Below are 26,006 nucleotides of genomic sequence, written 5' to 3' on the forward strand. Positions count from 1 at the left end.
CTCCGGTTGGAATATTATGGAAGATTTATGATAAAAACATCCTAAAGATTGATTCTATACATCGTTTCACATGTTTCTACGAACTGTAATATAACTTTTTTGACTTTTCGTCTGAACTTAATGCGCGAGCACAGCGCATTTGGAGTACTTGACCAAACGCGCAAACAAAAAGGAGGTATTTTGACATATATATGGACTTTATCAAAACAAATGAACATTTATTGGGGAACTGGGATTCCTGGGAGTGCATTCCGACGAAGATCATCAAAGATAAGTGAATATTTATAATATTATTTCAGAGTTTTGTTGACTCCACAAAATGGCGGGTTTGGTTTCGTGTCTGAACGCTGTACTCAGATTATTGCAAAGTGTGCTTTCCCTGTAAAGTTTTTTTGAAATCTGACACAGCGGTTGCATTAAGGAGAAGTGTATCTATAATTCTTTGAATAACAGTTTAATATTTTATCAACGTTTATGATGAGTATTTCTGTAAATTGATGTGCTCATTCACTGGAAGTTTTGGGAGGCAAAACATTTCTGAACATTACACGCCAATGTAAAATGGGGTTTTTGGATATAAATATGAACTTTATCGAGCAAAACAAACATGTATTGTGTAACATGAAGTCCTATGATTGCCATCTGATGAAGATTATCAAAGGTTAGTGATTAATTTTAGCTGTATTTCTGGTTTTTGTGACACCTCTCCTTGCTTGGAAAATGGCTGTGTGGTTTTTCTTGTCTAGGTGCTGTCCTAACATAATCTAATGCTATGCTTTCGCCGTAAAGCCTTTTTGAAATCGGACAATGTGGTTGGATTAACGAGAAGTTCATCTTTAAAATGGTGTAAAATAGTTGTATGTTTGAGAAATGTGAATTATGAGATTTTTGTTGTTTTGAATTTGGCGCCCTGCTATTTCACTGGCTGTTGGCAGTGTGTCCCGCCGCTGGGACGCTAGCGTCCCACATACCCATTAATGTATGTGTGTCATATTAAACATAGAGGAGGGAATAAAATGTAGGCAAACAATAAACAATTCAGAACAACTACTAGTCAAATAAGACATGGGAGAGATGCCGGCTTTTGTCAAAAGGTTTTTTCATAGACTAATACACTTGAAACAAATAGCCAAACCGAAAACTGCAGACATTACTAGTGCCTCCCCTGAGATCAAAATGACATAAAAAAATAAAATGAAACGCAGCCTAACTGATCAGAAATCTCAACTAGCAAGCAAGTCACAACAATGAAGAATTGAGTGCGTACACATTCACGTGTAAAGTGGGGGGGATTCTGGCAGGGGGGAGCTTTTCGGCACAACAGGTGTTGAAAGCATGCAGTTTATTAGGCTACAGATGAAATAAATTATGATGAACTTCACAGGGTGGTGAATTTGCAATGTGATGAACCTGATGCTCCTTTCCAATAAATATCGAGGGTCTTATTCTGGTGACATCGATGATTACCTGCCGTTTGACAAATTCAATTTTTGGCCATAATAATCTCATAATGTATGTTTATGTGTGCGCTCTTGTCATAAGCGTGCAGATACAGTAGCCCAGCGCGCTGTGGCACACTTGCTATTTAACGAAACATGTTTTGAGAGAAAACCATCAGTAGAGTTGAAAATGTGATGGAAACCCATTTAATTTGTATTTTATTTGTCGGTTTCACTGGAATTTAATCGCAAAAGGTATTTTTATGTGCACCACGTCATCGAGCACAGCATTTTATCAGCAACATGTCAATGTGATGGAAACACATCTCTGGTGGGAAAATGCTTATTGCTTTTATGCGGATTTTAGAATATTTGCATTAACATCTGTCGCCAATTGGATGGAAACCAAGCTACTGACTGTCACTCAATTAGATTGGTTAATTAGTATAGCGGCCAGCTATCTAATAATGGTTTAATTATTGACCTGCCCCCCATTGATCATCAGATATCATATTAAAAACTGCTTAACATTTGTCTCCATCCTATGTTTTTTTTTTATTGCAGGAAATTGGCTGTAGAACTGCTCATTGTTTTCTCCTCCTCATGGAAACGAGTAGAATTGCATGAAATTAGTTATAAAATTGCAAAATCTTATTTCCGCCCCATGGCAAAATGTGTAGAATAGCAGCAAACTTGCTGTGAAACTTCAACATTTTCTCTACAACCCCTGGTAAAATGTGTAGAATTGCAGGAAATTAACTCTTAAATGTTTTCTCTTCACTGTCAAGAGGGGCAGTTTTGCTCGCAAGGTGTGTGGGGCCCACCTTGAGAGGGGGGGAGGGGGTCACTAAAGTAGCCCCATGGAAGTTTTGACCCACAAATGACGCCTTCTTTCCAGTCATCCATGAATAGTTTTCTCTCTCCATTAGCACTCCAAGAACATGGTCCCAGTCTATGTTTGGTATGACGGCTTGAGAATGCACCACTACTTGGAATAGAATGTATTTGTGAACTCCTCCATCAGAGTGATGTTTGCCTTGGCAGCATCTTGATGAAAGGAAGGGCAGATCTGACAGCACACTGTAATGGCTTCATCTAGCCTGTTTTTAGTATTGGTTTATTATGGCTATGTTAGTATCAGACAGTTTTAGGGTCAGGTTATGTAATTGTACTCTCTAGTAGTTAGTTTGACACCTGTTGATCATGTTGTGATTGTAGCATTGTGTAACAGAGCACTTTTAAGCAATCTTTGTATCATTCAAGATGATTTGCAACTATGGGTGAAGACAGCATAGCTTTTGAGATGGTAAACCATATACAGTATATGTGTAGAATTACTGTATATTTTGGTAGATGACTTGACAACAGTGGACAGTAGAGGGCAGATTGGAGGACAGATTGGCCCATTCTGCCAGAAAATACACAATGTCTTTAAGGACAGTTTCTCTTAATATTTCACGTCTTGCAGCTTATACATGCAGAGGATTCATAGTAAATAGAGCACACAGACATTTATGAATGTACAAGCCTTCATTCTAAAAGAGATTAACACTCTCCAACACTCCCAAAGACCATGGTCACTCTGGCCTGAGTGAGCCGAGGACCCAGCACTTGAGATAAATATAATCTGCTGCTTTTTTCGTTCAACGAATTACACTTTAGAGTTCTTCAGCTTTTCACTAACCATTAGAACTACACTGGAGGTTATGCAAATCAATTTATTTCACTCTGATGGGCATATACATCATACGGTCAGGGTTATTTTATCATCACCCCAAAGAACAGGGTTGCTCAGCAATAAGGTCTAAATCTCATCCCCAAACAAATCCATACCATCTGTTCTTAAGACCACACCCATTATTCATAGAAATGTACACAATCATTAAAGAGGAAAGCCCATAGGTTGTGGAAGTACTGGATGTTGAAAAGTTATCTGAATATTTGTGCTATAGCACCACCTTCAGTGCATTGCAAAATTTTCACCCAAGGTCTGTTACGCCCCAATCTTTGTCCAGATGGGACATAAGACCGCAACAATCTTCTTCTACTGGGGTCCGTCTTCGGCCACAGCTTCCAATAATGGACCGAGGACACTGCTAAAATACTGAATAGCAAACTCTTTTATCTCCCAGATATAATCCTCTTGTATGCATCTCTTGTATGATTGTATGTATGGGGTACAGAGATGAGATTCAAAAATCATGTTAAACACTATTATTACACACAGAGTGAGTCCATGCAACTTATGTGACTTGTTAAGCACATTTCTACTCCTGAACGTATTTACCCTTACCATAACAAAGTTGAATACTTAATTAACTAAAAATGAAGTCAAGATTTCTAAAAACATAATTCCACTTTTACTTTGTGGGGTATTGTGTGTAGGCCAGTGACACAAAATCTCAATTTAATCCTTTTTAAATTCAGGCCGTAACACAACATCTGGAGAAAAAAATCAAAGGTTGTGAATACTTTCTGAAGGCGCTGTAGATGGCATTAGATTGGTTTACATCAATATATACATAGAGATATATAATCCTGGAGTAGCAAGTAGCCTAGTGGTTAGAGCATTGGGCCAGTAACCGAAAGGTCGCTAGATCAAATCCCTGAGCAGACAAGGTAAAAATCTGTCCTTCTGAGAAGGCAGTTAACCCACTGTTCCTAAGCTGTCATTGTAAATAAGAATGTGTTCCTAACTGACTTGCCTAGTTAAAAAAAGGTAAAATATATATTCGTAAACTTTCCTGACAATGGTTTAGCTGTCAATGAGAGACCAGCGTTTGATGTCACATGGGTACATGCTAAACTCATTAATGTTGATGTACTTTTAATATAGTCATAAACAGATGGTCTTATACCCCTTCAACTAAGGTGTCACAAACTTTGTTTCGAAGACAACAACCACCGGCAAAATTTAAATTGAGTTCAAGACATTCATTATTAGAACAAATAGCATATGCAGGTAGATAAGAGACAATAAATAATCCCAAGAAGTTTATTTTTATCAGTAAGACATTCTGACAGTATCTTACAAAGATTTGTATGTGTGCTGCACAACTCCAGTCCTTGAGGGCCAGAGGGTTTTCTGGTTTTCATCATTCTGTCAAAGTTAGCAAGTAATCTAGACCTTTGATGAGGTGATTAGCAAGCCAATGAGCTTTAAAGTGTTAATGACATGTTACAAAGGCTTGAAAACTTTCTGGGACCGCAGTTATGCACCACAGTCTTGCAGGGACATGGTTGGAATAGGATTGGAAAATGATTAGAACACAATCAAGGTTGGCTAAGGATGAGGAAATTATTAGGACATCACCATACAACTTAACAGTCCTTTGTTAATTGCTATAACAGCATTGACCAGCTGTGGAAAAAAATATTACATATAAAAACATAAATAAATAGACAGGACATTTCACTCGTCTCACAGTTTTTTGTTTTGGGGAGACCAATTATCACATAAGACTGGCATTATTATTCTTACATTCATGCGAACAAGACTTGAACGATCATTAGGAACCGCCTCAAGCCACCTTGTGGACTGCCATCTAAGGTAGGCATTGGAACAATTCTGAATTCCACAGATTCTTCAGCTTTTAGTGTTCCATCTTGAAGAAGGTAAAAATCTAAAAATATTTTTTGGGCCATCATTCGTTTTGAAAAATACAGTTGTTGAAATAGTTAGACAAGTCCCCAAGAAATTGCACTGTTGCCAAGTTTTAGTTTACAAAAAAGTAATTTGTTAAAAAATAAATAATGATTTTCATCTAAAGCTCTCCAAGATATATTTCACCTTTTTTTAACTAGGCAAGTCAGTTAAGAACAAATTCTTATTTTCAATGACAGCCTAGGAACAGTGGGTTAAGTGCCTTGTTCAGGGGCAGAAGAACAGATTTGTATTTTGTCAGCTCAGAGATTCGATCTTGCAACCTTTCAGTTACTAGTCCAACACACTAACCACTAGGCTACGCTGACACCCCAAGATAGTGTATGGCATTTTGATTATCAAGTAAAACATTTCAGCGACATCATTTGCATTTGGTAGACCTTATTGGACCAGAATTACAAAAAGTCTAAACTATTTCTTACAGCCATGGTCAAACCGAACAAAATAATTTAAATATTATATTGAAATATTAGCCAGATCTGCTGCTGACAAAGCAGCAATTGCAAAGTGTCCCAAGAAAAAAATAGATGATCAAAGTAGTGCTCTAGGTTTTCAAAAACCTTTTCCAGAAGAAAATGATTTAGATAGCTAAAGTAAGACTAGGGTCACAGTCCTAGCCAGTTGGACTGGGATTTGACTGATATGAGTCCTACAAGTGAAGGGAACAGCACTAGCTTGGTGACATGATGCGACGCCATCTTTTCTTTCAGAAGATCACAACTTCAGGAAATCTCATGCGCTCTCCCACCCGTCACTTGACCTGGGTTACAGGGTGTTCAGTCTGCTGTACTTCACACCCCAGCTCCAAGAAGACGATCGCCACGATGACCACGGCAGATGATAATTCCGATATGATGAAATTGGGAGAAAAAGGGGTTAAAAAATATATATATTAAAAAAATATATATCACCCTTTTAGATTGGTGTGTATTATGTAGTTTTTGGGGAATTGTTAGATTACTGTTAGATATTACTGCACTGTCAGAAGCACAAGCATTTCGCTACACTCACATTAACATCTGCTAACCATGTGTATGTGACAAATAAAATTTTATTTGAAACCAAATTGTTATCAGTAAAAACACAAACTAATTGGTAGGTCTAGGGCTGTGGCGGTCATGACATTGCAAATCACTGCCAGTCTCACAGTAACTGACCGTTAATTAAGAAACATGTTTAGCATCTCCAGGCCTCTACGCATACAAGCAGCTGATGCACGCCTTAGGAACATATACATTTAAAATATAGTCTAATAAATCCATTTAATACACACCAAAATAAATCCATTATTTATTTTAGGCAGGTCTAAAGAAACATTATGATCTCAAGAAAATCAAACGAATAGTAGTCGGCCGACTGTATGTTATCTGGCTATGCGCCATGCCATAGGCTATAGGCTAGTGTATTTAGCAGACAAGATATGCTTATAAGTCCCATGCCATAATTTTATATGATTTTATATTAAGAAAAATATAATTGAACTTAGCTGAATAAACATGTGCATATGAAGTGGCTATGTTGAGCGTAAAAGTGATCATTTGAAACAGGTCCTATACATTAGATTTAAAGTTATTAGGCTAATTTAGTTGTGAATTATACAAACCTTAGAATGGCTTAGAAATCAAAACATATATGGGCTGCATGATGCGACTATAGACTATTGATGATTTGAAAAAGTTGCAAAAAAAGCTTGCACTCTGTTCCTTGCCTCAGGCTGCACACCTGTTCTCTCATCAAGTGATCATATTTTCACCCATCAGACTCAATTTCTCAATTTAATCTTGTCTTAATGTCTTAACTATTATGTTACATTTGTTTCAATTTAGAATGGCCTATTATCAAATGCGTAGGAACAGGGAAAAATGAATGCAGTCGAATAGCGAATGGAGGCCGCTTTCCCTCAACTCTGTATGCAATGGGCTCCCAAACCATGTTCCTGCAGCTAACCAGTGCTTAATTTGGGAAACCAAGTGAAATATGTTGGGAAACATTGATCGTTTTCACAACTAAACATAGTATTTAATTAAACTGTTGACAGCCCATTTCTCTGTGAGCTTAAAAAAGGAATGAATGAGAGAGAGGAGATGGAAACACACAGTGGTGAGATATTCTGTAGCTAAAGGTAATGTGCCTATTATACGGAACAAAATATAAACGCAATATGTAAAGTGTTGGTTTCCATGTTTCATGAGCCAAAATAAAAAATCCCACAAATGTTCCATACTCACAAAAAGCTAATTTCTCTCATATGTTGTGCACACAATTTTGTGTTAGTAAGCATTTCTCATTTGCCAAGATAATCCATCCACTTAACAGGTGTGGCATATCAAGAAGCTGATTAAACAGCATGATCATTACACAGATGCACCTTGTGCTGGGGACAAATGGCCACTCTAAAATGTGCAGTTTTGTCACACAACACAATGCCACAGATGTCTCGAGTTTTGAGGGAGTGTGCAATTGGCATGCTGAACGCAGGAATGTCCACCAGAGCTGTGACCAGAATGTAATGTTCATTTCTCTACCATAAGCCGTCTCCAACATTTTTTTAGAGAATTTGTCAGTACGTCCAACCGGCCTCACAACCACAGACCACGTGTAACCATGCCAGCCCAGGATCTCCACATCCGGCTTCTTCATCTGCGGGATTGTCTGAGACCAGTCAACCGGACAACTGGTGAAATTGAGAACTATTTCTGTCTGTAAAAAAGCCCCTTTGAGGGGCAAAACTCATTCTGATTGTCTGGGCCTGGCTCCCCAGTGGGTGGGCCTGGCTCCCAAGTGGATGGGCCTATGCCCTTCCAGGCCCACCCATGGCTGTGCCCCTGCCCAGTCATGTGAAATCCATAGATTAGGGCCTAATTTATTTATTTCAATTGACTTGTTTCCTTATATGAACTGTAACTCATTAAAATCATTAAAATTGCTACATGTTGCGTTTATTTTTTTGATCAGCATATATAAAGTTGATGTTGGAAGTTTACATACACTTAGGTTGGAGTCACCACTCCACACATTTCTTCTTAATACATCTAGATGTTCCGCTAGCGGAACGCCTCGCCAATATCCAATGATAGAGCGTGGCCTGAATTACAAACTCCTCAAAAATCCCAAAACTTCCATTTTTTCTAACATATGACTATTTTACACCATTTTAAAGACAAGACTCTCCTTTATCTAACCACATTGGCCGATTTCAAAAAGGCTTTACAACGAAAGCAAAACATTAGATTATGTCAGGAGAGTACCCAGCCAGAAATAATCACACACCCATTTTTCAAGCTAGCATATAATGTCACAAAAACCAAAACCACAGCTAAATGCAGCACTAACCTTTGATGATCTTCATCAGATGACACTCCTAGGACATTATGTTATACAATACATGCATGTTTTGTTCAATCAAGTTCATATTTATATCAAAAACCAGCTTTTTACATTAGCATGTGACGTTCAGAACTAGCATACCCACCAAAAACTTCCAGTGAATTTACTAAATTAGTCACGATAAACGTTCACAAAAAACATAATTATTTTAAGAATTATAGATACAGAACTCCTTTATGCAATCGCGGTGTCCGATTTTAAAATAGCTTTTCGGTGAAAGCACATTTTGCAATATTCTGAGTAGATAGCTTGGCCATCATGGCTAGCTAATTTGACACCCACCAAGTTTGGCACTCACCAAACTCAGATTTACTATAAGAAAAATGTTATTACCTTTGCTGTTCTTCGTCAGAATGCACTCCCAGGACTTCTACTTCAACACCCAATATTGTTTTGGTTCCAAATAATCCATAGTTATATCCAAATAGCTGCGTTCTGTTCTTGCGTTCAAGACACTATCCGAAGGGTGACGCGCCGGCGCATATCGTGACAAAAGATTTCAAAATATTCCATTACCGTACTTCGAAGCATGTCAAACGCTGTTTAAAATCAATTTTTATGCGATTTTTCTCATAAAATAGCGATAATATTCCGACCGGGAGACGTTGTATCCATTCAAAGACTGAACGAAGTAAAATGGAGTCGTCACATGCACGCGCGCACCCGTGTCATTGTTCTCAGATCGACCACTTTCCAAAACCCCTACTGTTTTTCGCCCAGGGACTGCAGAGTCATCATTCCCCGTTCTGGCGCCTTCTGAGAGCCTATGGGAGCCTTAGAAAATGTCACGTTACAGCAGAGATCCTCTATTTTCCATAAAGAGGCTATAGAAGGCCAAGAAATGGTCAGAGAGGGCACTTCCTGTATGGAATCTTCTCAGGTTTTGGCCTGCTATATGAGTTCTGTTATACTCACAGACACCATTCAAACAGTTTTAGAAACTTTAGGGTGTTTTCTATCCAAATAAAATAATTATATGCATATTCTAGTTTCTGGGCAGGAGTAATAACCAGATTAAATCGGGTACGTTTTTTTATCCGGCCGTGAAAATACTGGCCCCTATCCTAAACAGGTTAACAAACTATAGTTTTGGCGAGTCAGTTAGGACATCTACTTTGTGCATGACACAAGTCATTTTTCCAACAATTGTTTACAGACAGATTATTTCACTTATAATTCACTGTATCACAATTCCAGTGGGTCAGAAGTTTACATACACTAAGTTGACTGTTCCTTTAAACAGCTTGGAAAATTCCAGAAAATGATGTCCTGGCTTTAGAAACTTCTGATAGGCTTGACATAATTTGAGTCAATTGGAGGTGTACCTGTGGATGTATTTCAAGGCCTACCTTCAAACTCAGTACCAATTAGCTTGACATCATGGGAAAATCTAAAAGAAATCAGGCAAGACCTCAGAAAAAAACTGTAGACCTCCAAAAGTCTGGTTCATCCTTGGGAGCAATTTCCAAATGCCTGAGGGTACCACGTTCATCTGTACAAACAATAGTACGCAAGTATGAACACCATGGGACCACGCAGCCGTCATACCACTCAGGATGGAGACGAGTTCTGTCTCCTAGAGATTGATTAACGTGCTTTGGTGTGAAATCAATCCCAGAACAACAGCAAAGGACCTTGTGAAGATGCTGGAGGAAACGGGTACAAAAGTATCTATATCCACATATCAAAATGAGTCCTATATCGACATAACCTGAAAGGCCGCTCAGCAAGGAAGAAGCCACTGCTCCAAAACCACCATAAAAGAGCCAGACTACGGTTTGCAACTGCACATGGGGACAAAGATCGTACTTTGTGGAGAAATGTCCTCTGGTGTGATGAAACAAAAATAGAACTGCTTGGCCATAATGACCATCATTATGTTTGGAGGGAAAAGGGGGAGGCTTGCAAGCTGAAGATCACCATCCCAACCGTGAAGGAAGGGGGTGGCAGCATCATGTTGTGGGGGTGCTATGCTGCAGGAGGGACTGGTGCACTTCACAAAATAGATGGCATCATGAGGTTTGGAAACTTATGTGGACATATTGAATCAACATCTCAAGACATCAGTCAGGAAGTTAAAGCTTGGTCGCAAATGGGTCTTCCAAATGGACAATGACCCCAAGCATACTTCCAAAGTTGTGGAAAAATGGCTTAAGGATAACAAAGTCAAGGTATTGGAGTGGTCATCACAAAGCCCTGACCTCAATCTTACAGACAATTTGTGGGCAGAACTGAAAAAGCGTGTGCAAGCATGGAGGCCTACAAACCTGACTCCGTTACACCAGCTCTGTCAGGATGAATGGGCCAAAATTCACCCAACTTATTGTGGGAAGCTTGTGGAAGGCTACCCAAAACGTTTGACCCAAGTTAAACAATTTAAAGGCAATGCTACCAAACACTAATTGAGTGTATGTAAACTTCTGACCCACTGGGAATGTGTTGAAATAAAAGCTGAAATAAATCATTTTCTCTACTATTATTCAGACATTTCACATTCTTAAAATGAATTGGTGATCCTAACTGACCTAAGACAGGGAATTTTTACTAGGATTAAATGTCAGGAATTGTGAAAAACTTAGTTTAAATGTATTTGGCTAAGGTGTATGTAAACTTCCAACTTCAACTGTATACACACAGTGCATTCGGAAAGTATTTAGACCCCTGAATTCTTCCACATTTTGTTACGTTACAGCCTTATTCTAAAATTGATTAAATTGTTTGTTGAATTTTTTCCAAATGTATTGAAAACAAAAAATCAGTAATATCACATTTACATAAGTATTCAGACCCTTTACTCAGTATTTTACTGAATCACCTTTGGCAGCAATTACAGCCTCAAGTCTTCTTGGGTATGACGTTACAAGCTTGGCACACCTGTCTTTCGGGAGTTTCTCCCAATCTTCTCTGCAGATCCTCTCAAGCTCTGTCAGGTTGGATGGGGTCTATCCAGAGACGTTCGATTGGGTTCAAATTTAGGCTCTGGCTGGGCCACTCAAGGACATTCAGAGACTTGTCCCGAAGCCACTCCTGTGTTAGCTGTATGCTTAGGGTCATTGTAATGTTGGAAGGTGAACCTTCGCCCCAGTCTGAGGTCCTGAGCACTCTGGAGCAGGTTTCATCAAGGATCTCTGTACTTTGCTCCATTCATCTTTCCCTCGATCCTGACTAGTCTCTCAGTTCCTGCCGCTGAAATGCATCCAAACAGCATGATGCTGCCACCGCCATGCGGGATGGTAGGGATGGTGTCAGGCTCCCTCCAGACGTGACATTTGACATTCTGGCCAAAGAGTTCAATCTTGATTTCATCAGACAAGAGAATCTTGTTTCTCATGGTCTGGGAGTTCTTAAGGTGCCTCTTGGCAAACTCCAAGCAGTCTGCCATGTGCCTTTTACTGGGGAATGTCTTCCATCTGGCCACTCTACCATAAAAGCCTGATTGGTGGAGTTCTGTAAAGATGGTTGTCCTTCTGGAAAGGTTCTCCCATCTCCACAGAGGAACTCTGGAGTTCTGTCAGAGTGACCTTTGGGTTCTTGGTCACCTCCCTGACCAAGGCCCTTCTCCCACAATTGCTCAGTTTGGCCAGGCGGCCAGCTCTAGGAAGAGTCTTGGTGGTTCCAAACTTCTTCCATTTAACAATGATGGAGGCCACTGTGTTCTTTGAGACCTTCAATGCTGCAGATTGATCAGAAAAATGTATAATTTAATACATTTTAGAATAAGGCTGTAACGAAACAAAATGTGGAAAAAGTCAGGGGGTCTAAATACTTTCCGAATGCACTGTATGGGTAATACAGGAAGGCACAGTTTTATATTCCAATATTTACAAGTTCTGGGGACGGGGGATTGGGGGGGAAAGTGTTTAAATTGTGCAGTATTTAGCAATCATAATAATAGTAAGCAGTTGTGATATGTGTGTAGCATGAATGTACTGTGTGTGTGTGTGTGTGTGTGTGTGTGTGAGTGAGTGAGTGAGTGAGTGAGTGAGTGAGTGAGTGAGTGAGTGAGTGAGTGAGTGAGTGAGTGAGTGAGTGAGTGAGTGAGTGAGTGAGTGAGTGAGTGAGTGAGTGCTAAGTTGTTTTTTCCAGTGCAGGTGGTCAGACCAGTTCAAGTGTTCGATAAAATCTGTATCTGAGCCTGTTGGCATCAGACCTCATGCTCCGATACTGTCTGTCCGATGGTAAGGGAGTGAACAGCTCGTGGCTGGAGTGTGTGGAGTCCTTGATGATGTGCGGGACTTCCTCAGGCACCGTTTCAAGAAGATATCCTAGATGGGTGGGAACACGTCCCCATTGAAGCACTGGGCCATTTTCACCACCTGCTGGAGGGCCTTGCCACTGTGGATGGAGCAATTCCCATACCAGGCTGATGCAACCGGTCAAGACGCCCTCAATGGTGCAGCGGTAGTATTTGGAAGGACCCGGGGTGGCATGCCAAATATCTTGGGGTGAAGGGGATCCAGGGACCCCCCAGATCATTTGTATTTTTAAGGACTGAGAAGCTCAGTTCTGGTGACTTTTCAAAAGGACATTCTACTCCAAAATGAATGAAAATATAATTTCCACCTCTAGAAATTACCCCAAAATAGGTAAAATGATTTATACATATTGGACCATAAATATAGCCCATCCATAGGCTGGCCATGGCCCATATTACCAGGTATGCTATTGTCAATAAGCATTATCACCTGTAGCCCAACTGATGCATCATAGTTGCTATAAATAAATAGGGGTGAGGTTGCCTCTGAGGACAGACACTGGGAGACGAGAAGCAAGTACAGGGAGTGAATGTTTAATAAATAACCAATTTGAAACAAAACAAGGACAGCGTCTGGACAGGGGGAACAAAATCAACATTAATGCTGACACAGGGATGAAACTGAGGAATAGACAGATATAGAGGAGACAATCAATAAGTGATGGAGTCCAGGTGAGTCCGATGAATCGCTGATGCGCATAACGATGGTGACAGGTGTGCGTAACGATGGGCCGCCTGGCGCCCTCAAGAGCCAGAGAGGGGTGAAGGCAGGCGTGACAGTACCCCTCCTCTAGGGGCACCACCCGATGTCCCAGCCCGACGAGCCACCTGAGGCGTGGGAGCCCGACGAACCGACTGAGGCGTGGGAGCCCGACGAGACGGCTGAGGCTTGGGAGCTCGACGAGACGGCTGAGGCGTGGGAGCCCGATGAGACGGCTGAGGTATGACTTGGGACGGGAGCCTGCCGAGCCAACCGAGGCAAGAAAACCTCTCGAGCCAGCTGAGGCATCCCCGGTTCCTTCGGCAGACACACCCGGATCCGACGTCACCAACAGAAAACTCCCTGATGCTTCCAATATTGTGGTGTCAGCATTCTGTGAGGACAGACGCTGGGAGATGAGAAGCAAGTACAGGGAGTGAATATTTAATAAATAACTGACATGAAACAAAACAAGGACAGCATCTGGACGGGGAACATAAACGACATTAATGCTGACACGGGGATGAAACTGAGGAATATACAGATACTGTATAGGGGAGGCAATCAATAAGTGATGGAGTCCAGGTGAGTCCAATGAAGCACTGATGCGCGTAACGATGGTGACAGGTGTGCATAATGTTGGGCCGGAGCAGGTGTGACAGCCTATCTGCATTTACACAATTGTGTTAATCATTAGCTAGATTCCAAATGTAATATTTTAACTAGTTGGCATCCTATTGATGAAATATACAGTACCAGTCAAAGGTTTGGACACACCTACTCATTCAAGGGTTGTTCTTTATTTTTGCTATTTACTACATTGTAGAATAATAGCGAAGACATCAAAACTATGAAATAACACATATAGAATCATGTAGCAACCAAAAAAAGTTTTAAACAAATCAAAATACATTTTAGATTTTAGATTATTCAAAGTAGACACCCTTTGCCTTGATGACAGCTTGCACACTCTTGGCATTCTCTCAACCAGTTTCATGAGGTAGTCACCTGGAATGCATTTCAATTAACAGGCAAATCCAGGGTGGCCCTAAAGCTTAATCGCAACAATAGAGGTTAGACAAGCATAATCCACTGAGAAACCTTTGACTGGACATAATGTCTGTTTTTTTTGGTACTGCAGGCCCAGTCTATAAGAAGAGGATTTCCAGTTAGCATTATAGGTGGATCGGATTGTTTCATCTGCTATGCCCCAGGTAACTCCATTTTAGATCTGCTAACTGTACCGTCAGTATTTTGTAGGACTTTCAACAGGGGAACTGCACATCAAAATGTATATACCATGTCCAGTCCAAATGAGGACTATAGCCCAGCTGTCAGCAATGATTGGGTTGCTTGTTGAAATCCTGTATAGTGTGTCACGCCCTGATCTGTTTCACCCGTCCTTGTGATTGTCTCCACCCCTCCAGGTGTCGCTTATTTTCCCCAGTGTATTTATCCCTGTGTTTCCTGTCTCTCTGTGCCAGTTCGTCTTGTCTGTTTCAAGTCAATCAATGTGTTTTTCCTGTGCTCCTGCTTTTGCTATTCTCTCTTTTTCTAGTCCTCCCGGTTTTGACCCTTGCCTGTTTTCTTTGACTCTGTACCCGCCTGCTTGACCAGTCTGCCTGCCCTGACCTCGAGCCTGCCTGAGTACCTCCTGGACTCTGATCTGGTTTTGACCTTTTGCCTGGCCACGACTATTCTCCTGCCTACCCCTTTTGGAACTAATAAATATCAAACACTCAAACCATCTGCCTCCAGTGTCTGCATCTGGGTCAGGCCCTGAGCCCTTATAATATGCAGTGCTGCAGGGTTTTGATCACAAGCCAGAAGGATTTGGAATATTTTCCTTAATAGGATGTCGGTGGGCGGAGCTGGAAGGGTTGTCAGCGAAATGGGACACACCTGGGCTCGGGTGTGTCCCGGGATAAATACACATTTTCCCCATTCATTGAGGAGACTCTCTCCATGCAGACACACTGTCAGATTTTGGTTGTGGCATTTTTGTGTTCGTTTTGTTGGTCTGCGTTGGCACCTTTCAACACCCCTCATTATCACATCTACTGTATGCACGCAACCACTCACTTATACTACTGATTACTGACTACACACACCATTGTTAATTGTATTTAAGTTACTTCAGTTAATAAATATATTTTTGTTATTCCTTATCTCCACATTGTCTCCCTTTTTGTTACGGAATTCGAGGCGGTTCGTGACAAATGTTCCACAATGGTTTTTGATTACCGGTAGTTGATCAGGATGGTTGATCAGCCACAGTTTCAGTTTTAAGGGTGTAACACCAAAATGCATCCACATTTGGGAAATTATAGTTTACAAGTTGCAACAGGGATAAAGCATCTAGCACAGAATCAGAGAAAATGCCAAATAGCCTTCTCTAAGCAGGCCCTTTTATCCTAACCTGAAAACACTGCTGTTCTATCATCAACAAATGGTTATAGAGACTTAGAGGAAATCCAAATAAGGTAGTGACCTTCATCACCTGCTACAAAGTTATAAACATCAGCTGTTAAATAGTTATAAAACTGTAATAAAGGAATGACAGAAATCAAAGGATCGTTGTTTCTCAATCACATGAAACAGTAGTATTCAAATCAAACAGTAGTCCTAAACTTATCAACTAAAAATAGTGCTAACATATCGTTTTCCTCTTTCCATGGGAAAGCATGTGTCGGTGTCTACCTGCTCCTACTCACACCAGACACCTACTCACACCGGGCTCACAAATGTTTCACAGTATATGATCAATACAATACAACAGTGAAAATAATCTGAACTCAAATACAGAAAACCAAGTGCGTGATGTACCCCATAAGTCTTAGGGGGCACAAAATACATAAGGATAGCTAGGGGGTGGCCCGGAGAGGGGCCTATGTAAGCTCATTTTTTCATTTTTCAAACACCTGAAACAGCTTTTTCCTGCAATCTAGAGCTATAATCATTATCCTTAATTCTATGCCAAAAATGTATATTTTTTCTGCATATCTAAGCATACCTCTTGAGCTGTCTGTATTAGAGGTCGACCGGTTATGATTTTTTAACGCCGATACCGATACCGGTTCTTGGAGGACCAAAAAAGCCGATACCGATTAATAGGCCGATTTAATTATTATTATTTTTTGTAATAATGACAATTACAACAATACTGAATGAACACTTATTTTAATTTAATATAATACATAAATACTATCAATTTAGCCTTAAATAAATAATGAAACATGTTCAATTTGGTTTAAATAATGCAAAAACAAAGTGTTGGAGAAAAAAGTAAAAGTGCAATGTGCCATGTAAAAAAGCTAACGTTTAAGTTCCTTGCTCAGAACATGAGAACATATGAAAGCTGGTGGTTCCTTTTAACATGAGTCTTCAATATTCCCAGAAAAGTTTTAGGTTGTAGTTATTATAGGAATTATAGGACTATTTCTCTCTATTTGATTTGTATTTCATATACCTTTGACTATTGGATGTTCTTATAGGCACTTTAGTATTGCCAGTGTAACAGTATAGCTTCCGCCCCTCTCCTCGCTCCTACCTGGGCTCGAACCAGGAACACATCGACAACAGCCACCCTCGAAGCAGCGTTACCCATGTAGAGCAAGTGGAACAACTACTGCAAGTTTCAGAGCGAGTGACGTTTGAAACGGTATTAGTGCGCACCCGCTAACTAGCTAGCCATTTCACATCGGTTACACCAGCCTAATCTTGGGAGTTGATGGGCTTGAAGTCATAAACAGCGCAATGCTTGAAGAATTGCGAAGAGCTGCTGGCAAAACGCACAAAGGTGCTGTTTGAATGAATGCTTACGAGCCTGCTGCTGCCTACCATCGCTCAGTCAGACTGCTCTATCAAATATAAAATCATAGACTTAATTATAACATAATAACACACAGAAATACGAGCCTTTGGTCATTAATATGGTCGAATCCGGAAACTATCATTTAGAAAACGAAATGTATATTATTTCAGTGAAATACGGAACCGTTCCGTATTTTATCTAATGGGTGGCATCCCTAAGTCTAAATATTCCTGTTACATTGCACAACCTTCAATGTTATGTCATAATTATGTACAATTCTGGCAAATTAATTACGGCCTTTGTAAGGAATAAATGGACTTCACACAGTCCGCAATGAGCCAGGTGGCCCAAACTGCTGTATATACCCTGACTGCTTGAACGGAACGCTAGAGAAGTGACACAAATTCATGTTAGCAGGCAACATTAACTAAATATGCACGTTTAAAAATATATACTTGTGTATTGATTTTAAAGAAAGGCATTGATGTTTATGGTTAGGTACATTGGCGCAATGACAGTGCTTTTTTCGCAAATGCGCTTGTTAAGTCATCACCCGTGTCACGTCCTGACCAGTAAGGGGTCATTTTGTTATTGTAGTTGGTCAGGACGTGGCAGGGGTGTGTTTGTTTTGTGTGTTTCGGGGTTTTTGGTTCATGTTTTCTATTTCTATGTGGGTTTTCTAGTTTGTCTATTTCTATGTTAGTTTTGGGAACGACCTCCAATTAGAAGCAGCTGGTTGTCGTTGCTTCTAATTGGAGGCCATATTTAAGTGGGTTTATTTTCTCTTGTGTTTATGGGTGGTTGTTTCTTTGTATAGCTGTATAGCCTGACAGGACTGTTGTTTGTTTTTCTTGTTTTGTTTAGTGTTCAAGTTTAAAAAATAAAAGTTAAGTATGGACACTTACCACGCTGCGTATTGGTCCGATATTTCTTACTCCTCAGACGACGAGACTTATGACAGAACCACCCACCAAACCAGGACCAAGCAGCGGAGTAAGGAGCAGCAGAGGAGCTATAAAGAGTCATGGACTTGGGAGGAGATCCTGGATGGGGCAGGACCATGGCACCAGGCGGGGGAGTAACAGCGCCCTAAGGAGGAGCTGGAGGCAGCTAAGGCGGAGTGGCGCCATTACGAGGCGTTATTCGCAAGGATGGGCAAGCACGTGAGGCAGCCCCAAAATATTTTTTGGGGGGGGTCACACGGGTAGTATGGCTAAGTCAGGTCGTAGACCTGAGCCAACTCCCCGTGCTTATTATGGGGAGCAACGGATCATGAATGCACCGAGCTATGCGGAAATACGCACGGCAGCCATCATGCCGCAGCACAGCCCAGTTCGCCCTGTGCCAGCACTCCGTTCGTGCCAGGCTACGGTAACAATCCAGCCAGAATGGGTTGTGTAGGTTGTGCGCTCTAGACCTCCAGTGTGTAGTCAAGGCCCTGTGTATCCAGTTCCTGTTCATCGCACTAGCCTTGAGGTGCATGTCACCAGTCTGGCACCTCCAAAGCCAGCCCCACGCACCAGGCCTTTAGTGCGCCTGCCCAGTCCAGTACGTCCTGTTCCTGCTCCTCACACTAGCCTTGCGGTGCGTGTCCCTAGTCTGGCGCCTCCAAAGCCAGCCCCACGCATCAGGCCTCTAGTGCGCCTGCCCAGTCCAGTATGTCCTGTTCCTGCTCCTCGCACTAGCCTTGAGGTGTGTGTCACCAGTCTGGCGCCTCCAAAGCCAGCGCCACGCACCAGGCCTTTAGTGCGCCTGCCCAGTCCAGTACGTTCTGTTCCTGCTCCTCGCACTAGCCCTGTGGTGCGCGTCCCTAGTCTGGTGCCTCCAAAGCCAGCCCCACGCACCAGGCCTATAGTGCGCAGTCCCCGTCTAGAGCTTCCGGCGACAGTGCCCCGTCTAGAGCTTCCGGTGACAGTGCCCCGTCCAGTGCTTCCAGCGACGGCCCGCCAGTCCGGAACCAACAGAGACGGCCCGCCAGTCCGGAACCAACAGAGACGGCCCGCCAGTCCGGCGCAGCCAGAGTCGGCCCGCCAGTCCGGCGCAGCCAGAGTCGGCCCGCCAGTCCGGCGCAGCCAGAGTCGGCCCGCCAGTCCGGCGCAGCCAGAGACGCACCTCAGCCGAGGTCTCCAGCGACGCGCTACGCCCCTAATCCTTCAGCGGGGGTGGACAGGTTAGAGTGGGGATTAAGCCCAGAGCCAGAGCCACCTCCGTGGGGGGAGGTTTGGGAAGGGGGATGTATCACAGGAACCGTCGATGACGGTGGCCACCCTCCCTTTAGTTTGGGTTTATTGTTTTGGTATTTTTTGTTTCAGGTGCATTCGGGGTCTGCACCTTTGGGGGGGGGGGGGGGGAATACTGTCACGTCCTAACCAGTAAGGGGTCATTTTGTTATTGTAGTTGGTCAGGACGTGGCAGGGGTGTGTTTGTTGGGTGTTTTTGGTTTATGTTCTGTTTTCTATTTCTATGTGGGGTTTCTAGTTTGTCTATTTCTATGTTAGTTTTGGGAACGACCTCCAATTAGAAGCAGCTGGTTGTCGTTGCTTCTAATTGGAGGCCATATTTAAGTGGGTTTATTTTCTCTTGTGTTTGTGGGTGCTTGTTTCTTTGTATAGCTGTGTAGCCTTACAGGACTGTCGTTCGTTTTTCTTGTTTTGTTTAGTGTTCACGTTTAAAAAATAAAAGTTAAGTATGGACACTTACCACGCTGCGTATTGGTCCGATATTTCTTACTCCTCAGACGACGAGACTTATGACAACCCGTTTGTCGAAGTAGACTGTGATTCGATGAGAAATTAACAGGCACCGCATCGATTATATGCAACGCAGGACACGTTAGATAAACTAATAATATCATCAACCATGTGTAGTTAACTAGTGATTATGTTAAGATTGATTGTTTTTTATCAGATAAGTTTAATGCTAGCTAGCAACTTACCTTGGCTTCTTGCTGCCCTCACGTAACAGGTAGTCAGCCTGCCATGCAGGCTCCTCGTGGAGTGCAATGTAAGGCAGGTGGTTAGAGAGTTGGACTAGTAAACGGAAGGTTGCAAAAACGAATGCCCGAATCCCCCCTGAACAAGGCAGTTAACCCCCGTTCCTAGGCCGTCATTGAAAATAAGAATGTGTTCTTAATCTGACTTGTCTAGTTAAATAAAGGTGTAAAAAAATATATATATTAAAAAGAAATAAAAGAAATCTGCAAATCGGTGGCCAAAAATACCGATTATCGATTGCTATGAAAACCTAATTAATCGGCCATTCCGATTAATCGGTCGACCTCTAGTCTGTATCCTCCTGACTGGTGGTTCTTATTTTAAAGAAACTAAATATGATTCTCTGCATCACTGCTAAATTCTGAGTAAAGGAATGAAAGGAATGTGAGTCTTATTCAGTATATTTTGTTATTGTTTGCTTTTCTATTTTACCAACCCTGCCAGCAGGCATGCCAGCTAAAATAGTTAGACAAGTTAGCTACTCTAACTTGATTGATAGCCTGAAATGGCTTATTGGTAGCTAGTTATGAGGTTGGGAGATCGGGAACCTGTCTGGGTTAGTCAAAGCCAACTTCATAACACAACAACAACACAAACATTAAAAGGACAAATATGAGGGGGCATGACGCCGCTGCAGAGAACAATTAACACAATTATTTTCCACTTGCCTACCACCTGAGATTGACTCATTTCATTTCCAAAGTGATGTGGCCTTTCCAAGTGAGGTGGCTTAATTGCTACAGTCAAATACAGTTGTGATAACATTTATTCCCACATACATGTATTACAGATTTCTTCTCAAAGTGTGAATCATTGTTCCTTTGCCACATTTCTGGTGGCCAAACATATATCCAAAAATACACACTGCCATAGATAACCTCATTTCACTTTCAGGTTCCAAATCCTCACCTCTGCCATCTGCTTCTCTTTAACATACAGAAGAATAAGAAGCCAGATGTGAAGTGCATTGAGTGTCATGAGAAAAAGCATTATTTACAGTTAATAGAACCTCATAGGTTTAATCTAAAACATGTGTAGTTTATTCTAACTGAACACATTCACTGTGCCTTACTCAAAAGTATGTCTATGTCCAAAAAGGAAAACGGGACAAAATGTGCAATGTAATGTCTTGTCAATGGCTATGTGGGGAAAACTTATGCAAAGTATGTCTGGGTCAAAGTTATCACCTCAGAAGAGGAGACATTTCAATTCAAGGGCACCGTTTCTTCTGAGACACCACCAGAATCTGAACCAAACCCTGTCTAAAAAAGTGTATACATCAAATATAAGTCATCATCATCCCCATTGTAAACATCAGGTGAACAGTTTGTTCCATTTGATCCAGTCAAATTGAGACACTCTGGTGAGTGACAATATGTTGTTTTGAAAAAATAAAAATTACACTGTAGGCCTATCGGTCTTGTCCTGACACCCCCATGAGATTGAGTGGAAGCGGAGGACGTTTCCCCTAAAGTCTTAGCCATCAGAACAGTTTTTCTACCTATCAATTGGCCTTTCATCCTAAACTTCAGGCAGGGAGAGTTGGTCTAAGCCTTTGAATTGAGCAGATAATATGTTCGATAATATGTTCGCCATTTTTTGTATCTAGGAATACAACTGACAGACAACCCTACTTCCACACCCCACTCTAGTCACACACACACAAACAGAGATATCCCCCCTGTTAATTCAAGGACTCAATTGGCCCACATGGATAAATGCAATAAGGTACACTAGAAGCGAAAAAATGACATGTTGGAAACTTTCATAATTACAAAAAACACGTGATCACTTTGACAGAGGAGAGACTTGCATGTGCTCTGATGTGTCCTTCCGCTGCCAACAAAAGAACTAGCTAGCCGACTACAAAAAACGTCAGTCGGGAAAAACGTACACTGTAAATCTTCTGCAAGGAAACAGCTATTCTAAGAATTCACATGTATTTATTTGATATAAACTTTTTTATTTCTAGATGTATATATTTGCCGCGGTAGGATATATATTTTAAACCTCTACATATGTTTTTCCCTTCCGTTGGAAGCCATGATGGAAGCTTGAGAGAAACGCAAAAAGAAGATGCTTCCCGGGACATATGTCAAACGAGTCTGTGCAAATATTTGGTCTTTGTATAGCTATTATACATGCACGTTGGAGCCGGACACTTTTTCGCGTGTATTTTGGCAATCCATCGGCGAAGATGTTGATTCGCTAGGAGGTTTTTGGATTTTTTAAAAAGTGGGTAGCTATTGCAGCTCGCTAGATGGCTAGCTAAGTCTGAGTGGATACGGTAACTAATTACTACTGGGCTTTCCAAGGGCCGGTAGTCTTCAAATTCGAGCGAGCGCCGGAGAGTTATCTCCTCGCTGGTCGGTCATCACGGCGGCTTCGGTAGATCAAGAGATTCGGACCGTCTTCTACCTTACGGTTAGACGGGAGGATAATTGTATGTGTTTTTCAAGGGGGAGTTGCAAGACAAATTCCATTATTGGGAAAGTTTGGCCTGCGCGGAAGAGCAGAGCAAGGCCCGTCTCTATGATCCAGAGAAAAAGCCATTCTAGCTAGCTAACGCGTTAATCCTACTCACGACGACGACCACTGTTGGCTTGTCTCACTGCGAGGAAGGAGCTGCAAAATCAAAAGAGCAAAGGGCGATCGTGAAGCAAAGCCATTGCAAACCGAAGCAAAAGCAACGGCAGCTAGCTAACTTTTCATAATTTGAAACCCACAGACTCCTGTCACTAGCCAGCAAACTAGTTAGCTACAATGGCTGCGATAATAAAAGAAATGGTCAGCCGGAACAAAAGGAGATACCAGGAGGATGGGTTCGACTTGGACTTAACGTGTATCCTTTTCTTAATTAACTAACGTTATCATACATTTTGTCATACAGTACAGTAAACAGTCATACAGTAAACTAGCTAACTAGCCACGTTAGTATACCTACTGTTGCCAATGGAATATCGTTGATTGCTAACTAACGTTAAGGTAGCTAGCTGGCTAATGTTTGCTAATTTATTGATACGACAGAATAGAAAGCATGTTTGAAAGGTGGTGTGGAGCTGTCAAATGTCATGAGGTTAAGTTACTACACATCTTTATAGGGTTAATGTTCCCACAGCCATATCTCCATGTTACAGTACTTGTTTACATTAGACAGACGGACATAGCCTAGGCGGCCACCTTTTCTAATTTAGTTAGCTATCTAGTGTGCAAGATAAACTGGGAAGGAAGTGTATTTCCTCAACTGAAGGCACACGTAGTGTATGGATCTGTGCAACACTTACTGTAGCAGTTTTTATTTTTTTTATTTCTCGCACACATGAAAGATAAGGGGCATATAAGCGTCTTTCGAAAGCATTTTAGAAAGCGATGATTATTGATTCATCTAAACGTTAAAACAGTGTCGGAATTGTAGTTCACATGGAGCCAACCGTGGGCGAATGTAACCGCAGAAAACCCTACATACAGAGAAGGGTTTTCAAGCGCTTGGTTCCGATTAGCAGCCAGTCAATATTACACAACTTTATTGGTTACAAATAGTCCATCTCAAGACATGACTACTTTGCCATTAGGTAGCTACTGTAGGTTGCTAAAGTAAAACGCGGCTTCTTATTTGACAGTGCAGGGAAGATGGTTGGCTGCGTTATTCATGTTTTCTTATCTAGCTATGAGGCATCCAACTAACTAGCGCACCTAGCTATTGATCAGGTAATCAATAACACATAGAGGCTGCATTTACACAGGCAGCCCAATTTTGATATTTTGTCCAATTATGGGCAATGGGTCAGAATTTGGCTAGTGTGTAAATGCAGCCTGACAGTTATGGCACTATGGCCCAGAGGCCAATTTTATCATGGATTTAATTATTGCGCATGTTGGGAAGCAATCTATTGAATGTTTAACCTGTTATGGCTAGGGGGCAGTATTTTCACGGACGGATAAAAAACGTACCCGATTTAATCTGATTAGTACTCCTGCCCAGAAACTAGAATATGCATATAATTATTAGCTTTGGATAGAAAACACTCCAAAGTTTCTAAAACTGTTTGAATGGTGTCTGTGAGTATAACAGAACCTATTTGGCAGGCCAAAACCTGAGAAGATTCTGTACAGGAAGTACCCTGTCTGACCATTTCTTGGCCTTGTTGATTATCTCTATCAATTACAGGGGATCTCTGCTCTTACGTGACACTTTCTACGGCTCACATGGACTCTCAGAAGGCGGCAAAATGCTGAATCGTGGCTTTGCAGGCTCTGGCTGAAACAAAGTAGCGTGTTTGGGTAGTGGCTGGTTACAGTACTGTGAGACTCAGGCTCGTGCCCGCGTCGACTGAAAGCTTTCTTTTCCTTTGTCTGTTTAGCTAAACGGAGATTCCCGGTCGGAATATTATTGCTTTTTTATGAGAAAAATTGCATAAAAATGGATTTTAAACAGCGGTTGACATGCTTCAAAGTACGGTAATGGAATATTTAGAAATCTTTTGTCACGAATTGCGCCATGCTCGCGACCCTGATTTACCATTTCGGATAGTGTCTTGGAACGCACGAACAAAACGCTGCAATTTCGATATAACGATGGATTATTTTGGACCAAACCAACATTTGTTATTGAAGTAGCAGTCCTGGGAGTGCATTCTGACGAAGACAACAAAGGTAATGAAACTTTTGTAATAGTAAATCGGAGTTTGATCAGGGCTAAACTTGGTCGGTGTCTAAATGGCTAGCCGTGATGGCTGGGCTATCTACTGAGAATATTGCAAAATGTGCTTTCACCGAAAAGCTATTTTAAAATCGGACATATCGAGTGCATAGAGGAGTTCTGTATCTATAATTCTTAAAATAATTGTTATGTTTTTTGTGAACGTTTATCGTGAGTAATTTAGTAAATTCACTGGATGTTTGCGGGGGGGTATGCTAGTTCTGAACGTCACATGCTAATGTAAAAAAGCTGGTTTTTGATATAAATATGAACTTGATTGAACAAAACATGCATGCATTGTATAACATAATGTCCTAGGGTTGTCATCTGATGAAGATCATCAAAGGTTAGTGCTGCATTTAGCTGTGGTTTTGTTTTTTGTGACATTATATGCTAGCTTGAAAAATGGGTGTCTGATTATTTCTGGCTGGGTACTCTGCTGACATAATCTAATGTTTTGCTTTCGCTGTAAAGCCTTTTTGAAATCGGACAGTGTGGTTAGATTAACGAGAGTCTTGTCTTTAAAATGCTGTAAAATAGTCATATGTTTGAAAAATTGAAGTTTTCGGATTTTAGAGGAATTTGTAATTCGCGCCATGCCCATCATTGGATATTGGAGCAGGTGTTCCGCTAGCGGAACGTCTAGATGTAAGAGGTTGACCGTGCAATGCACCTTTCAAATGTCTTGCTATCCGGATTGAAAGAAACAAAATATGGTGTCATGAATTGGTCAATCTTGCGCCATGTGCTGCTAGTTGTCAAATGTGATCAAAATTAGGGTAATGGTAATTTATCTGGTATCCTTGGTTAGAAAATATTTGAAGAACACTAGTGAATTCCAAAAGGGCCTCAATGCAGTTATCTTTATGTAAATGTTATAATTGAAAAGATCTTTAGGAAATTAACCCAACCCCCTCCAAAAGACACACCTACATATACAGGTTTTGGAGATTTGCGGGGGGTTTAAGTGCCTTGCTCAAGGGCACAACAGTAGGCAATGACATCTAGGATTTGATACTAGCAAACCTCCGGTTGCAAGCTCATTTCACAAAAGA

The 26,006-nt window shown here is 41.4% G+C and overlaps 1 protein-coding gene across 2 annotated transcripts in view; it reads left to right on the forward strand.

The window, feature by feature from the left end:
• Nucleotides 1-22,071: 22,071 nt before the first annotated feature.
• LOC106607213 (phosphatidylinositol 3,4,5-trisphosphate 3-phosphatase and dual-specificity protein phosphatase PTEN) overlaps nt 22,072-26,006 on the forward strand; it is a 40,665-nt gene continuing 36,730 nt past the window's right edge. Inside the window, exon 1 of one of the 2 annotated variants that reach the window (XM_014203949.3) lies at nt 22,072-23,094. In XM_014203949.3, coding sequence (XP_014059424.1) covers nt 23,016-23,094 — 79 coding nt within the window. In that variant the 5' untranslated portion in view covers nt 22,072-23,015. The remainder of the gene's footprint in view (nt 23,095-26,006) is intronic. The other variant, XM_014203940.3, reaches the window with a different exon arrangement.

The sequence above is a fragment of the Salmo salar genome, chromosome 01 (genome assembly GCF_965601325.2).
Source record: "Salmo salar chromosome 01, fSalSal1, whole genome shotgun sequence".
In the NCBI taxonomy this organism is placed as follows: domain Eukaryota; kingdom Metazoa; phylum Chordata; class Actinopteri; order Salmoniformes; family Salmonidae; genus Salmo; species Salmo salar.